Below are 17,731 nucleotides of genomic sequence, written 5' to 3' on the forward strand. Positions count from 1 at the left end.
TTCAGCAGCTAATAAGTACTGGAAGGATTAAGATTTTTTAATAGTAAAAGTAATTTACAAATCTGTTTAACTTTCTTGCACCAGTTGATTTAAAAAAAATTTTAAAAAGTTTTCCGCTGGAGTACCCCTTTATATATTCCTTTTTTATTTTTTTTTATCATATTACAAAAGGTCTTTCATTTTCATCAGTAACAAAATATAAAATGTTTTTGGATCTGACAGTCCCCATTGAAAGCTTAAACACGTGAGCAGCCTTCATAGTAGGTCATGAGATTGTTGCACAACAGTTTCGCAACTCAAGTCTCAGGTAAACTTCCGAGCTCTGAATACCATCCAAGTCATGCAAAATAGTTTGGAAATATTTCCATAGGAAGTAATATCATGTGCTACATGTAAATCACCCTATAAATAACCAACTAAAAAGTTCCCCCAATACGTGACAGATCCACGCAAATTCAGATTAGACATAACAAAAAAAAAAAAAGCAAAGAGAAAGCGTAAAAGAGTACAACTGATGGAAACTGATAACATGGAGACTGGCAGTAATAAGTAACCACAATGTAAGGTGCCTATATCAGGAATAGTGTTGAGCGGCATAGGCCATATTCGAATTCGCGAATATTCGCGAATATATGGACGAATATTCGTCATATATTCGCGAATATTTGCATATTCGTAATATTCTCGTTTTGTTTTCGCATATGCGAAACTTCGCGTATGCGAAAGTTAACATACAAAATTAGCATACGCGAAAATTCGCATATGTGAAAATTCGCATATGCTAATTTTCGCATATGCTAATTTTCGCACGCCAGTCTCACACAGTAGTATTAGAGCCTTCTTTACACCACACAAGCTGGAAGCAGAGAGGGGTGATCACTGTCATGTGTACTGTGAAAAAAAAAAACAAAAAAAAAAAGAATATTCGTAATTACGAATATATAGCGCTATGTTCGCGAAATTCGCGAATTCGCGAATATGCGATATTCGCGAATAATATTCGAATTGCGAATATTCATGAGCAACACTAAGATTCAGGAATACGTTACCTTCCCGTCATTATCATCAATAGGTATAAAGTGCATAGTGAAAGGAATAACAAATGATATACAAAACAAGGGAACGAAAATATCACCCAAATAGCAGCAAGATATAAAAATACAATAGTCATTACCTAGTGGACTCTAAGGATAGGCCAGCCTCCACCACCCGACGTTTCGCACACAGGCTTCTTCCGGGGCGTGACGCCCCGGAAGAAGCCTGTGAGCGAAACGTCGGGTGTTGAAGGCTGGCCTATCCTTAGAATCCGCATTGTGATGAGGACTTTAATAATTTTCTCATTTCCGGTCTCTATAAGAAGTACTTCATGGACACTTTTTTTTAAAGTTATTTCCATTGTTGGTCTCTCGGTTTCAAAAAAATTCTATATACTGTATAATGACATGGCTATAAGTCAAAAAAAAAATTCTCCTGACCTCCCTTCCAGTTCCCCTGGTAAACTTTTTTTTTTTTTAAATCAACTGGTGCAAGAAAGTTAAACAGACTTCTATTTAAAAATCTTAATCCTTCCAGTACTTATCAGCTGTTGTATGTTCCACAGCTGTCCGGGCGTGCTGGGAGTTGTAGTTTTGCAACAGCTGGAGGCACCCTAATTGGAAAACACTGGGTTATATATTAAAGGGATGCATGCAGAATGATCATTCACGCATGGTTGCATTCAGTATTACAGCTCACCTCCATAGACGCAGCCTGATGAAGAAATATATATTAATAATTTTCTAAAGCCGTAGCTGTTGTACATGGTCATAACCAATGGCCTATTTTCTCACTAAATTATAAACATCCCGAACCACAGATTTAATTACTTGCCAGTGACCGCACTTAAGGTCACGTTTCACGGGTATAAAGGAAGCATTGTACCTCCCCACTCTATATTAGGGTAGTGATACTCATACAAAACTAAGGGTTGTGGTAAAATGACGACATAAAGGGAAGCCGTCCACCGCATGACATGTGCCGCCCTGGGTGAGGCTTTCGTGGCTTTGGCTGGACCGGCTGTGATGTAATACTGAAACCAAAAAAAAAAAGAAAAAATGATTGTCCTGAAAAACATGGCCGCCTTCTTCCAGAAACAGAACACATGTCCACAGGTTATGTGTGATATTGTTATTTAAAGGGGTACTCCACTGGAAAACATTTATTTATTTATTCAAATCAACTGGTGCCAGAACACATTTGTAAATTACTTCTATGTAAAAATCCCAAAAGTCGGACCCCTACTGATCATACACCGAAGGCCGTTACTATGTAAGGTTAAAGGGGTACTAGGGTTAAAACAGTTTTTTTTTTTTTTTTAAATAGTTAACTGGTACTAGAAAGTTAAATTGATTTTTAATTACTTCTATTAAAAAAAAAAAAAATCTTAACCCTTCCGGTACTTATCAGCTGCTGTATGCTCCAGAGGAAGTTCTTCTCTTTTTGAATTTCTTTACAGTCTGTCCACAGTGCTCTCTGCTGCTGACACCTCTGTCCATGTCAGGTCCGGTGAAAACGTTTTTATTTTTTATTTTTTTTATTTTTTATAATTAACTGGTACCAGAAAGTTAAACCGATTTTTAAATGACTTCTATGTAAAAATCGTAATCCTTCCAGTACTTATCAGCTGCCGTATGATCCACGGAAAGTACTTTTCTTTTTTAATTTCCTTTGTGTCTGGCCACAGTGCTCTCTGCTGACACCTCTGTCCATTTTAGGAACTGTCCAGAGTAGGAAGCAAATCCCCATAGCAAACCTTTCCTGTTCTGGACAGTTCCTGACACGGACAGAGGTGTCAGCAGAGAGCACTGTGGTCAGACAGAAAAGAAATTCAAAAAGAAAAGAACTTCCTGTGGAGCATACAGCAACTGATGAGTACTGAAAGGATTAAGATTTTTTTTAATAGAAGTCATTTACAAATCTGTTTAACTTTCTGGCACCAGTTGATTTAAATAAATAGAAAAATGTTTTCCAGTGGAGTACCCCTTTAAAGGACAACTGCAACGGTATGACACTTATCCCCCGCGATCTCCCTAATGGGGTGCCGCCATTAGCGCTCATGGTGAGCGCTAAGGCGCGTAGCGTCGACCTAGATGTCGACGGTGATGCCCCATCTCCTCCCCGTCCCAATACAGTTCTATGGGGGAGGCACGAACGCTGCCTCCCCGCCTCTCCCATAGAGATGTATGGAGGAGGCGTACCGGCCACAACCTCATGCTGCGGCCTGCACGCACCCCTGCACGGGACAGCCGCGGCCCCGTACAGGAGATCACAGGGGGTCCCAGTGGTTGGACCCCCCGCGATCAAACACTTATCCCCTATCCTGTGGATAGGGGATGAGTGTTAATCACGCTGCAGATGTCCTTTAACCCCATTTAAGTCAATGGATTTTTGCTGCTCTTCCACACACAACTTCGGTGTGGCGCATTGAGAAGACGTCCGCCATGTTTCTGTAGTCCTGTACAGCCGCTTCATTTCAGGAAGTAAAGGGTGGCCATTTATAGGTAATAAAGCAGCTGCTACCTTTTCCTTTTGCTGTCGTGTTATCATTATAATAAACCTATTGTCGCGTCCTGGCTGACCCCCATCTCTGCGCAATAAATCAATCACCAAGTAGCAAAGTTCAGGATGTAATTCCCAGACGCTTGGACTTTATACTGCTATATCTTTTATTTTCTGTTTAACCTTATTTTTAAGGTTGCGTTTAGTCAGACGACTATTATTAGCAAAGATGGGAACGTGACACTGCAGATATTTTGCAGATGCACCTTAATAACACTGCCAGCGAAGATCCGTCATGATAGCGCCAGTCACATTGTCCCCATAAGGCCATGTTCGCATGACGGAATTTCCAAGCAGAATCAGGTGGGAAAAGTCAGCTTGAAAATTCACTGATTTCACTGGGATTCTGCTGCACATGGCGAAACATCTGCCGCGGAAATTCAGATTCCGACCTCTGAGGACATTCTGAAAATATTCCACCATATGAACATAACCCAACATTATTGATTAAAGTGCTGTTATAACAATTTCAGCCACAGATGCCAACTAATGGTGCCAACTACAATGCTACTATACCAGTGCCAGCTATCTTGCCCTCATAACAGTGCCAGTCACAGTAACCCTGTAATAGCATCAGCCACATGGCTACTAACAGCATCTGCCAGCAAGAGTGCCACTAAAACAGCGGCAGCCTCAGTGTTCTTATAACAGTATCAGTGTACCAGCCACAGTGCCCTATAACAATGGTCAGCCATAATGTCCCTATAAGAGTACCAACCCCAGTTGTCCTTGTAGCTATGCCTATTTCTCTGTATAAGTACCAGCCACCCAGTCCCTGTAAAAGTGCTAGCTAGTTTTTCCCTATAAGGCCTTGTTCACCCGACAGAATTTTCGAGCGGAATCTGGTGGACAAATTCCGGGTCCTTTGTAGCAGAGTTCCACCGTCTTCAATAGGATTCTGCTGCACCGTACACACAGCAGAATTTCCACGGCGGAAACGTCTGCTGCAGAAATTCTGACTCCGGTGTCTGTGTGCGGATCCCTGATGATCCCGTAGTCACCTGACGGGTGAAATGCGTCGGAACTAACTATAGGAACCGACATATTGTTTTTAATATCACTGTGTGTGGTGTGTTTATTGTGTTTTGTCACAGATATCCGGAGTGTCTCCTGGTATATTTATACCTTCTATTTCTTTCTCTTTGTTGTTTTTTTTTTTGTCCCTCACTTTTATTGTAGTTAAATGGGCACTCCCATTGAAACTCATTTTTGCAATTGCACTCCTTATGGTAAATAAAACATCTTTCTAATGTACCAAGTTTTAAAAGAAAATGAAGTTTTCTATGTTTTATTTGTGTTTAAATAAGCTGCCACTAGGTGTCTCCATACTTGTCCAGAGCACATTTTCCCCCATCTTTTGAACAGACTTTGGACTCCTGCTGGCCTGGCAGAAGTCCAAAATCAGGAAATGCTGAGAGGGGTTTGTGCAGCTTTAGCCAATCATAGCTCATCTCACACAGAACTGCTCTGGGCTGTGTGTAGCAGAGTGAGGGAGGAAGTTCTCCCCTGTATGGCCTCAGATGATGTCACGCCTGCTGGGGAACGCCCCTTCCCAGTCTGTGAATCTGACTGAGCAGAAAATACAGAGCAATATCAAGGTAGAAAATTAGAAAATAATAAAAATAAAGGCAGGAGGTGGTTTATCATGATGGGGGCAGTGAACTGGAAGGATTATAACATTTAACAAGATCATGAGAGTACCTCCTTTGTAATTTAACTTTTTTTTCACACTTCGGGATTGTCATTTGTCTACTGAGTATTTTATTGCATTCTAATAAAGGTTATGTTTTATGGCATTGTTGTGATTGGAGGTGCACCGTTGGTGATTTGCGAAAGAATTGACATGTCAATTTTTTGGGCAGAATCTGCTAAGAAATGCATTGCCATCTATAGAGATGGCACATTTCCGAGTAGGGTTGCCACCTTTCTTGCAAAAAAAATAAAATACCGGACAAGCTAATTTGCATAGTTAATTATATATGCATGACATCACAATTTGCCCTATTCTGACCCCTATAACTTTTTTATTTCTCCTTATACGTGGCCTGTATGAGGGTCATTTTTTGCACCCCGAGCTGTAGTTTATAACTGTACCATTTTTGTTTTGATGTGACTATTTGTTTGCTTTTTTTTTTTTAAATTAAATTCGGGAGTTGCAACAACTCCCAGCATGCCCTGGTATAGCCTGTGGCTCAGCAGCTTCCCTAAATGAAAACTACAACTCCCAGCATGTTGGACTATATAGTAGTATATAGTATAGGTCGGTGTTTCCCAACCAGGGGTGCCTCCAGCTGTTGCAAAACTACAACTCCCAGCATGTTGGATTATATAGTAGTATATAGTATAGGTCAGTGTTTTCCTACCAGGGGTGCCTCCAGCTGTTGCAAAACTACAACTCCCATCATGTTGGATTGTATAGTAGTATATAGTTTAGGTCAGTGTTTTCCAACCAGGGGTGCCTCCAGCTGTTTCAAAACTACAACTCCCATCATGTTGGACTATACAGCAGTATATAGTTTAGGTCAGTGTTTTCCAACCAGGGGTGCCTCCAGCTGTTTCAAAACTACAACTCCCAGCATGTTGGACTATATAGTAGTATACAGTATAGGTCAGTGTTTTCCAACCAGGGGTGCCTCCAGCTGTTTCAAAACTACAACTCCCATCATGTTGGATTATATAGTAGTATATAGTTTAGGTCAGTGTTTTCCAACCAGGGGTGCCTCCAGATGTTTCAAAACTACAACTCCCAGCATGTTGGACTATATAGTAGTATATAGTATAGGCCAGTGTTTCCCAAACAGGGGTGCCTCCAGCTGTTGCAAAACTACAACTCCCAGCATGGTGAATTATATAGTAGTATATAGTATAGGTCAGTGTTTTCCTACCAGGGGTGCCTCCAGCTGTTGCAAAACTACAACTCCCATCATGTTGGATTATATAGTAGTATATAGTTTAGGTCAGTGTTTTCCAACCAGGGGTGCCTCCAGCTGTTTCAAAACTACAACTCCCAGCATGTTGGATTATATAGTAGTATATAGTATAGGTCAGTGCTTTCCAACCAGGGGTGCCTCCAGCTGTTTCAAAACTACAACTCCCAGCATGCCCGGACAGCCGTTGGCTGTCCCGGCATGCTGGGAGTTGTAGTTTTCCAACAGCAGGAGGCGCTCTGGTTTGGAAACACTGGTATAGGTTATGGTGCAACATTTTGGAAGTTGAAGGATTGGTTGGATAAATACCGGCCATTGCATTACTGATATTTTTCATGTAAAAATACTGGCCGTGCTGTTAAAATACCAGCCAGGTGGCAACCCTATTTCCGAGTGGTACTAGCGCCAGTATGTTCTGCGAGCGTCCAATATTTGCGAAATGTCCGGGTGTGTTTTCTGGGTGGACATTCCGCAAATATTCCCGCCATATGAACATAGCCTACTGGTGCCGTCCGTCTTGCTGGTTGTAACTAAAGTTGTCCAATAACAAATCCAGAAATGAATGCGGCCTTCAAAGCAAGAATCACTGTTTCCAATGACTGTCTTTAGGGACTTTTCAGTGGGTACATATAGTTTGGGATTGTCCTATATGTAAGCTTGAGCACAATGATCCACGGCTTAGGCCATTTAAGTCCTGAATTGTCTCTTCTCTCCCCACAGCTATATCTTCCGGTTGAGCTGCACACATCTCGGACAGTGGGCCATTGGCTATGTGACCTCCGCAGGCAACATCCTACAGACCATCCCCCATAACAAGTCTTTATATGAAGCTCTGAAGGATGGAGAGAGAGAAAACCTGTGAGTGAGGCAAAGGGACTGTGGATGAACTGTGGTCCTGTAGGACAAAATCGGGCTGGGGCTGTGAATAGAAACCTTGGTTACAGGGGTTGTACAGGATTAGAAAAACATGGCCCCATCCCAGAAACAGCACCATATCAGTCCATGGGTTGTGTCTGGTATCGCAGCTCAGCCCCTACCCAAAGGACCTAATGCTGGGACCCCTTGTAATTTTGTGAACGGTAGTCCAAAAGTTCCTGTGTTAATGGAGCAGACTGAACCATTGCTCCATGCATTGCCTATGGGAGTGCGGAAGATAGAGTACAGCACTGAGTTGCAATACCACCCAAGTGTGGCACTGTTGATTTGATAAGAGATTTTCTTCAGGCTTCCCTCTGAATCACCTCACACTTCTTCCACCTCCTTTCCACACTGCAGCTCACATAGAGCTCTGCACACACAGCAACAACACTTACTTAGAGTGAGCACTGACTGAATAGCTCCTCTCCCCCTACACTATACACAGGGCAATTTGGGGGTTCCATTGGGCAATCAGAGTCACATGGGTACTCTGCATCATACCTCCTTACAGATATCCAGAACACAACAGAATATTAATTAACAGAACAAATATTACAAGGAATATCACAGCACCACCTGAGCAGCAGGACCTATCACAGGTACCTAAAGCAATGTTTACCTGACAGGACGCAGTCCGGTACTGGGATACCACACTATCAGTTCAGGCCTGGAGGTCTAATGACCCGAAGCAAGAAGGAATTCATATTATGCCTGTTTAAAATAAGTTTGGCGAGAGCTACTTGGCAACTTTGCTGCACTGATTTAATCGCTTTGCATCACAAGACATGAGGGCTATGGCTGCATGACCAGTGTTGCAGTCAAAGTTGCCATAGCCCGAGCCTAAAATATGGGTTCAGAGGTTATTCTCAAAAAATGAACAAATAGATAAGCTATTTGATCCTGAGGGAAGACAAGATATAGTGAACTAGTATACTGTAAGATTTCAAAGATGATGGAATGCTGATCAGCTGGTTGGATTAGAGACAAATATTCTCATCTATCAAGTTTAAAGGGGTACTCCACTGAAAAACAACTTTTTTTTATTTTTATCAATTGGGACCAGAAAGTCAAACAGATTTGTAAATTACTTCTATTTAAAAGAAGTTAGAAAAGAAGACAGAAAGGAAATTCAAATAGAAAAGAACTTCCTGTCGAGCATACAGCATCTGATAAGTACTGGAAGGATTGAGATTTTTAAATAGAAATCATTTACAAATCTGTTTATCTTTTTGGCACCAGTTGATTTAAAAAAAATGTTTTCCACCGGAGTACCCCTTTAAAGGAATAGTACAAAATTACAAGAACATGGCTGTTGGGGGGGAAAAAAAAACACACCTGTACATGCGTTCTATTAAGTCTTGCAGCTTAGCTCTGTTGAAGTGAATTGAGTTGAGGTGTAATACCATGCACAACCTGTAGATGGGTGTGGCGCTGTTTTTGGTAGCACACAGACATGGTTTTATTCCTTGGAAGCTATGTTTATTGCCAATCAACTCAATATGCCATAAAAGTCTAAGGGAGACTATTGTACATGATTTGAACCTTTTGGGCCCCAATAAAACATCTGTACAAAATTTGTCTTCTTCTGTAGTGTGGCTCTCGGGCACCAGTACTTCTGTAACCCTTATACTTGTGTATTCCAAACAGTGTATCTCCAGCTGTTGCAAAACTACAACCCCCAGCATGCCCAGACAGCCCCACGCTGTCTGGGCATGCTGAGAGTTGTAGTTTTGCAACAGCTGGAGACACACTGTGTGGAAAACACTGCCCTAATGCTTGTTTGTAAATATTTAACCCATTATGTGCTGTGACTACAGGTATCTCTATCCAAATGGCCTGAGCACGAACCCGGATTTATCTGAGCTCACTAATCCAACATCAAACACGGTCATTCAGGTGACTCAGGTAAGTCACACGTGCACTGGATATAGCAGTATTATGTACATATAGTATATATAAAAATATAAATAAATATATATATATATATATATATATATATATATATGAGCCACTTAATCAACAAGAACTTTTGGGTCCTATCTAAAATTCAGAAACAGATAGATAAATAACTAAATAAATAAATAAAACATGTTGATGAACGTCTGGTAGACAAATTGATAATGCAGTATTATGTACATATAGTATATATAAAAATGTATATAAATAAATATAAAAAAAAATATATATATATATACTTAATCAACAAGAACTTTTGTTATAAAAATATAAATACTATATATAGACAAATGAATATAGCAGTATAATGGACATATAGTATATATATAAAAATATAAATAAATAAATATAGAAATATAAATAAATATATATATATATATATATATATATATATATATATATATATACAGACAAATGGATATAGCAGTATTATGGACATATATTATATATAAAAATATATATAAATAAATATAAAAAATATATATACTTAATCAACAAGAACTTTTGTTATAAAAACATAAATATATATATATATATATATATATATATATATATATAGACAAATGGATATAGCAGTATTATGGACGTATAGTATAAATGAAAATATAAATAAATATAGAAATATAAATATATATATATATATATATATATATATATATATATATATATATAGACAAATGGATATAGCAGTATTATGGACATATAGGGGGAGATTTATAAAAATTTGTGGAAAAGCAAAGTTACCCAGTTGCCCATAGCAACCAATCAGATGGCTTCTTTCATTTTTCACAGGCCTTGTTAAGAATAAAAGAAGCGATCTGATTGGTTGCTATGGGCAACTGGGCAACTTTGCCTCTCCACAGGTTTTGATAAATCTCCCCCATAGTGTATATATAAAAATATAAATAAATATAGAAATATAAATAAATAAATATATATAAATACATCCGATCCACTTAATCAACAGGAACTTTTGGGTCCCATTTAAAATTGAGACAAAAATAAATAAATACAACATGTCAATGAACGCCTGGTAGACAAATGGCGGATGTTTATTTACACCCATAGGTTATGTTTACACGGCGGAAATTAGGCTGAATGTCTGGGCAGAAAATTTCCGCTTGGAAACGCACCGTCTATACAAACCGCAATGCAAACCTGGATGGACTTACAATGTTAGTCTATGGGCAGCCCGGGTCTATTAAACACGCGCTTCTGTCCCGCTCGTTCCCGTCACTGGTCGGGGTCCATAGAACATATCAATAGTTTATTTTATTTATTTTATTTTATTTTTTTACAGTTATGCTTTAATCTACATGAGATAAAATATAAATATTTCTTGTTCTGTCCAGGAACAATGGGAATTGTACTCGGATATGGATTCCACATTTGAATTGTGCAAAATCTGCGCGGACAATGAGAAGAATACGCGGATACAGCCTTGTGGCCACTTACTGTGCGACTCTTGCCTAACTGCATGGCAGGTAATAAACATGGGGTGGACTTATTGTCGTGTGCTGCACTAATGCTCGTCCAGGTAGACTTTCTGCCTGTTCAGGATACTTCGATTAAAACCAATGTAAACCAATGTAAAAACAATGTGTCTGTGTGTGTTGTTCCTAGCAGAATATACTATATATGCCGGACGTATCACTAAAGGAGTACTCCGGCGAAAATGTATTTATCCCCTATCCACAGGATAGGGTTTACTGTATATACTCGAGTATAAGCCGAGTTTTTCTGCACGATTTTTCGTGCTGAAAATGCCCCCCTTGGCTTATACTCGAGTGAACTCTCCGCCTGTCAATCCCTTCTCAGTGGTCTTCAACCTGCAGACCTCCAGATGTTGCAAAACTACAACTCCCAGGATGCCCGGACAGCCGATGGCTGTCCGGGCATGCTGGGAGTTGTAGTTTTGCAACATCTGGAGGACCGCAGGTTGAAGACCACTGATGAAGGGATTGACAGGCAGTGATGATGAAAGGGGGGGGGGGGGAATGATGATGACGGGGGTCTGGATGATGACAGGGGGGGATGATGTATTTCCCACCCTAGGCTTATAGTCGAGTCAATAACTTTTCCTGGGTTTTTGGGGTGAAATTAGGGGCCTCTACTTATATTCGGGTCGGCTTATACTCGAGTATATACGGTAAGTAGATGATCGCGAGGGGTCTGAGCACTGGGGCCCCTCCCCCCGTGATCTCTAGGACAGGACCCTGGCGCTCTCAGTAAGGAGCATGTGTGATCTACCTGTAGATGGCGTAGGCTCCAATGGAGCGCCAATGATGACTGAGAGCTGTACTCAGGTCTTTTTGGCGCTTACATAAAAATGAATGGAGCGAGTGCCGGCTGCAGAACGCGCTCCTCACTGAGCGCCGGGGCCCGTCCCTGTGATCGCAGGGGGGCCCCAAGCAGTCGGACCCCCCCCCCTCCCAACAATCAGCCACTAGGGAACAAGTTATTTTTCACCGGAGATCTCCTTTAACAACCAGTGACACATGGTCTAAAAAAAAGTGGAAGTCAGTCACATATCTTCACTTAAAAGGGTACTCTGGTGGAAATGTTTTTATTATTGTTTTTGTTCTTTTTATCAACTGGTGCCAGAAAGTTAAACAGATTTGTAAATGACTTCTATTAAAAAAGTTTTTACCCTTCCAGTACTTTTTAGCGGCTGTATGCTACAGAGGAAATTCTTTTCTTTTTGAATTTCTTTTTTGTCTTGTCCACAGTGCTCTTTGCTGACACCTCTTTCCGTGTCAGGAACTGTCCAGAGCAGCATAGGTTGGCTATGGGGATTTTCTCCTGCTCTGAACAGTTCCTGATACGGGCATCAGGTGTCAGCAGAGAGCACTGTGGACAAGACAAAAAGAGAAATTCAAAAAGAAAAGAATTTCCTCTGTAGCATACAGCTGCTAAAAAGTACTGGAAGGGTAAAGATTTTTTTAATAGAAGTAATTTACAAATCTGTTTAACTTTCTGGCACCAGTTGATTAAAAAAAAAAAAAAATAATGTTTTCCACCGGAGTACCCCTTTAAAGAGGATATGTCTATTTTAGGAAATACATGAAATAACAAACGTGATTCCAAACTTGCTCTATTGATTCTCCATGGAAGCTGCCGATAACCATGCGTTGTTCTCATCTATCTTTAGCATGCCCTATAGACAATGAATAATATAGAACTCTATATTACAGGACACCAGGGGAGTCTTATCTTAGCGGTGGGAGAAAAAAAATATTTAAAACATAAAATATTCTCCTGGAAATTCACTTTAAAGGGGTACTCCACTGGAAACATTTTTTCTTTAAATCAACTGGTGCCAGAAAGTTAAACAGATTTATAAATTACTTTTATTAAAAAATCTTAATCCTTCCAGTACTTATCAGCTGCTGTATGCTCCAGAGGAAATTCTTTTCTTTTTGAATTTCCTTTCTCTCTGACCACATTGCTCTCTGTCCATTTTAGGAACTGTCCGGAGCAGGATAGGTTTTCTATGGGGATTTTCTTCTGCTCTGGACAGTTCCTGATACAGACAGAGGTGTCAGCAGAGAGCACTGTGGTCAGACAGAAAGGAAATTCAAAAAGAAAAGAACTTCCTGTGGAGCATACATCAGCTGATAAGTACTGGAAGGATTAAGATTTTTAAATAAAAGTAATTTACAAATCTGTTTAACTTTCTGGCACCAGTTGATTTAAAAAATAAATTAATAATAATAATTGATAATTGCTGATAATTGACTTTAGGTTGGTCAGTGAAATACAATATAATGATGGGCATTGTGGGGATCTTGGTAAAGTGTATGTGAGCATTGTACGTGACCGGTCTGATGACACTTTGTTCTCTGTAGAAATCTGACAGCACGTGTCCATTTTGCCGCACGAAAATTACAGGCAGAGAGGAGGTTCACATTGCGGTACCCCCAGAAAAGGAACAGGTGGGTATAAGATATAAAAAAAAATGGGAAAAATCTTTCTGCACATACTGGGGATCATGGGTGGGCACAGACTGCAGAGGACCCCCATACAAAGAATGTGCCTGATTCCCCCCATAACATAACCATGCTTCCACCCTCCTCCCCACCAGGGAACATATGAAACTATACAAATCTATATTGTACATTATATTACTAGTTTAGAACACAAGTAACAAACACATAATGCAAATAAAGACCACCTAAACTAATACAGACCCACTGGATCCCACCGCCTTCAGGTGGAGGAGAAGGTCGGCAATAGAACAGTACAATGAAGTTCTGGTCTTGAAGCCAGTACAGTGGTCCCTCAACATACGATGGTAATCCATTCCAAATGGACCATCGTTTGTTGAAACCATCGTATGTTGAGGGATCCGTGCAATGTAAAGTATAGGACAGTGGTCTACAACCTGCAGACCTCCAGATGTTGCAAAACTACAACACCCAGCATGCCCGGACAGCCAACGGCTGTCCGGGCATGCTGGGAGTTGTAGTTTTGCAACATCTGGAGGTCCGCAGGTTGAAGACCACTGGTATTGGAGGTTATACTCACGTGTCCCTGCCGCTCCGGACCGTCACCGCTCGTCACCGCTGCCCTGGATGTCACCTTCCATCACTGTCGCCGTGTCCCCGGGGTGTCCCCGACGCTCCGGCAAGGCCTCTGCTTCCCCGGCATCCTCGCTTTCCATCACCGCCATCACGTCGCTACGCACGCCGCTCCTATTGGATGATGGGACGACGTGCGCGGCGACGTGATGACGACGATGGAGAGCGCCGACAATGCAGGGGATCCCGAAGAGGACGCGCCGGAGCCCCGAGGACAGGTAAGTGATCGTCAGCGGACCACACGGGGCACCGTAAACGGCTATCCGGGGGCAGCTGAAGCAGTCCCACTGGGAACCCCTATTTATAACATTATCGTGCCAAATTGTATCCATAAACATTGTGGTGAAAGCTGATTACACCCTGTACATTGTAATCAGGGGTCAAGTCCTGGAAAAAAAAGTGAAGGAACTTAACCATGATAGCCACTCAAGGGCTGGTCCTGTTAATAGGAATGGTGTTCCTGCTGTGGAAAAAGTGCAGGAACTCAGTTCCCACATGTACCTGCAGGACTTGACCCCTGATTGTAATGCCAGCAGTGGCCATCCCCCCCCCCCCCCAAAAAAAAAAAGAAAAAAAAATGAAAAAAATAACTGGTCTAACTTTACGTTACAGGCCTTTCATTGTCTACAGTTTTGTCTACTTTCTCCTATTTATACTTTTATTCCTTTTTTGGCTTCCTCACAGTTGGGGTTGCCACCTGGCCGGTATTTTACTGGCAAAGCCGGTAATTTGGCCACGGTGCCGCAATTTTTATATTAAAAAATACCGGTGCATTGCCATAGAATGAGATGCTCCGCCTCCATCACATCCTATTGGCTCACACTTGTCACGTGACATATTTAACCGTCACGCATCGACGTGCACGGCAGTCTCAGTTTGGCTATCACAGGGAGAGGATCTCCTCTCCCTGTGATAGCTGAAGCTGCACGGAGCTGCACCGAGCTCTCAGCATGCCTGGGTAGCCTTAAGCTGTCTGGGCATGCTGGGAGTTGTGGTGCCTAACTTCCTTTCACTATTAATACTAAACTATGCTAACTTACAACCTACACTAATCTACGGCTACGCTACCTACCTACTTCCCTACGCTATTTGCGTAGTGCTGTGCATGCGCATTACTGCTGTAGCTGCACGCGCATGCGCAGTACTACTTTACCTGCACCCGATGCTCTACTTTCTGTTCCCCGCTCCCTGAGCGTTAACGGGGGACAGGGAGTAGAGCTGCGGGCGTGGGGTGTAGTTAGCACTGGCGGGAGGCACGCTGACAGCGCTATCGGGCATAGGGATCCCGATAGCGCTGTAGATCTATAAAACAGTAAATGTAATAAAAGAGTAAATGTATGAGCTTCTGTGGCCCGATTCCGCTCTCGGAATCGGGCCACAGAGCCCATGTGAGCTCCGTGCAGCATCAGCTATCACAGGGAGAGGAGATCCTCTCCCTGTGATAGCCAAGCTGAGACTGCTGTGCGTGTCGATGCGTGACGGTTAAATATGTCACGTGACAAGTGTGAGCCAATAGGATGTGATGGAGGCGGAGCATCTCATTCTATGGCAAATCTCATTCTATGGCAATGCATCGGCCAGTATTTATCCAACCAATCCTCCTGGAATGTTGCACCATATACTACTATTCCAGTGTTTCCCAACCAAAGCGCCTCCAGCTGTTGCAAAACTGCAACTCCCAGCATGCCCGGACAGCCAACGGCTGTCCGGGCATGATGGGAGTTGTAGTTTTGAAACAGCTGGAGGCACCCTCTGTTGGGAAACACTGACCTATACTATATACTACTATATAGTCCAACATGCTGGGAGTTGTAGTTTTGAAACAGCTGGAGGCACCCTCTGTTGCAAAACACTGACCTATACTATATAAAACAATATTGCCCAACATGCTGGGAGTTGTAGTTCTGCAGCAGCTGGAGGCACCCCTGGTTGGTAAACACTGACCTATATATATACTACTATAAAGTCCAACATGCTGGGAGTTGTAGTTTTCATTTGGGGCAGCTGCTGAGCCACAGGCTGTATCAGGGCATGCTGGGAGTTGTAGTTTTGCAACAGCTGGAGGCACCCCTGGTTGGAAAACACTGACCTATACTATATACTGCTATATAGTCCAACATGCTGGGAGTTGTAGTTTTCATTTCGGGCAGCTGCTAAGCCACAGGCTGTATCAGGGCATGCTGGGAGTTGTAGTTAGTAACTAACTGCAACTCCCGAATTTAATTAAAAAAAAAGCGATCAAAAAGTCACATCTTGGTACAATGGTACAGTTAAAAACTACAGATCGGGGCGCAAAAAATGACCTTCATACAGGCCAATATAAGGAGAAATAAAAAAAAGTTATAGGGGTCAGTATAGGACATAATTTCCCCCACATATGTGTATCCTGTGATGTCACGCATATATAATTAATTATGCAAATCAGCTTGTCCGGTAATTTTTGGGCAAGAAAAGTGGCAGTTGGTCACAATGTAGCCTCAGTTTTGATCCTTGAATTTTCTTGTATTGTAGACGCCAAGTCCATCGGACCCCACAGACCAGCCAGACAATGATGTGAGTAATGAACGGTGTGCCTCCAGTCGGTTGTATGGCCTTCTCTGTCTGTCTTGTCGTCTCTGCAGTGCTGTCTCGTGTTGTCTCACCTCGTAGAAGACTTCCCTTGTTTATCTGTTCCAACGTGACGTCTGAACGTCTTTGTAACCATGACGTTATCTTGTGCCAGCAGAACTCCAACACATGTGGTGCATTCACTCAAAATGTCATTGATGACAAGGAGGTAGACTGGATTAGAAAGCGGCCTTTACCACCGCCACCACCACGTCCAGATACCTCAAGCACTTCAGCTCGTCAGCCGTCCACACGGGTTTTGCCTAGTGCACCCGCTCTCGATTCTTCTCCTACCACATCCAGTACATCATCAGCCCCCTGGATTTCTGGGTCCTCCGTAGCCTCTCAGAGAGTAAGATTGCAGGCCCAAGATGTCATCAATAGAGGCCAAAGTCCATGTCGACCAACAACAACAAGAGGTACATAGGTGGAGATGGGACGTTAGGAAAGAATGGATGACGGATGGACCGACCATTTATCGATGACACGTGTGGTATTGCCATTTCACAGACTCAAAAACTTTCAGGACTTTTAGGGCTACCGTTCCACCCATGTAATGATGGCGCCTTGTAATCTATTATGTGTTTTTGTAAAGTTTATGTTAAAATTTCATTAAAAAAAATTTTTGTTAGAAAATAGGAAAGCTACAAATGATTGTGTCAAATATATGTTGTGGTTCATGGAAAAAGCAAAAAAAAAAAAAAAAAAAACAATCTTGGGTTGAGTCCAGACCTGCTGGGATGTCCAAGGGGAATATGGAGACTGGAAGGAGGCAAAATTAGACATGTCTCATTTGTAGGCACGATGAATGGATCCAATCATAAAGTGCCATCACACTTGTGACTAGTCCTGTGAACGTACCCTTAAGAAGGGTTGTCTAGTCCAGTCCAACCATCAACCTATAGGTTGATGGTTGGACTGGACTAGACAACCCTTCTTAAGGGTACGTTCACACGAGCAGACCCACAGTGTTTTTTAAGCTGCGGATCCACCGCTAAAGGACCGCTGCATGGTGGCTTTACATGTGCCTGCTCAGAGCGGCATTACGCCGTTACAAGCGGACATACTGAAGCAATGTTTGAGTTGCCGCGCATGCACGGTGTACTCGCACACATCACGGTCGCTCCCCCTGCTCCACGAGCTAAA

General features: G+C 42.0%; 1 protein-coding gene across 1 annotated transcript in view; it reads left to right on the forward strand.

The window, feature by feature from the left end:
- CBLC (Cbl proto-oncogene C) overlaps positions 1–17,407 on the forward strand; it is a 40,898-nt gene extending 23,491 nt beyond the window's left edge. The window contains exons 5-10 of the mRNA XM_056542867.1: positions 7,245–7,382; positions 9,260–9,347; positions 10,751–10,882; positions 13,247–13,333; positions 16,490–16,531; positions 16,704–17,407. Of these exons, the coding sequence (XP_056398842.1) occupies positions 7,245–7,382; positions 9,260–9,347; positions 10,751–10,882; positions 13,247–13,333; positions 16,490–16,531; positions 16,704–17,012 (796 nt within the window). The 3' untranslated portion in view covers positions 17,013–17,407. The remainder of the gene's footprint in view (positions 1–7,244; positions 7,383–9,259; positions 9,348–10,750; positions 10,883–13,246; positions 13,334–16,489; positions 16,532–16,703) is intronic.
- The last annotated feature ends 324 nt before the right edge of the window (positions 17,408–17,731 follow it).

Source organism: Hyla sarda, chromosome 10, assembly GCF_029499605.1.
Source record: "Hyla sarda isolate aHylSar1 chromosome 10, aHylSar1.hap1, whole genome shotgun sequence".
NCBI classification, from domain to species: domain Eukaryota; kingdom Metazoa; phylum Chordata; class Amphibia; order Anura; family Hylidae; genus Hyla; species Hyla sarda.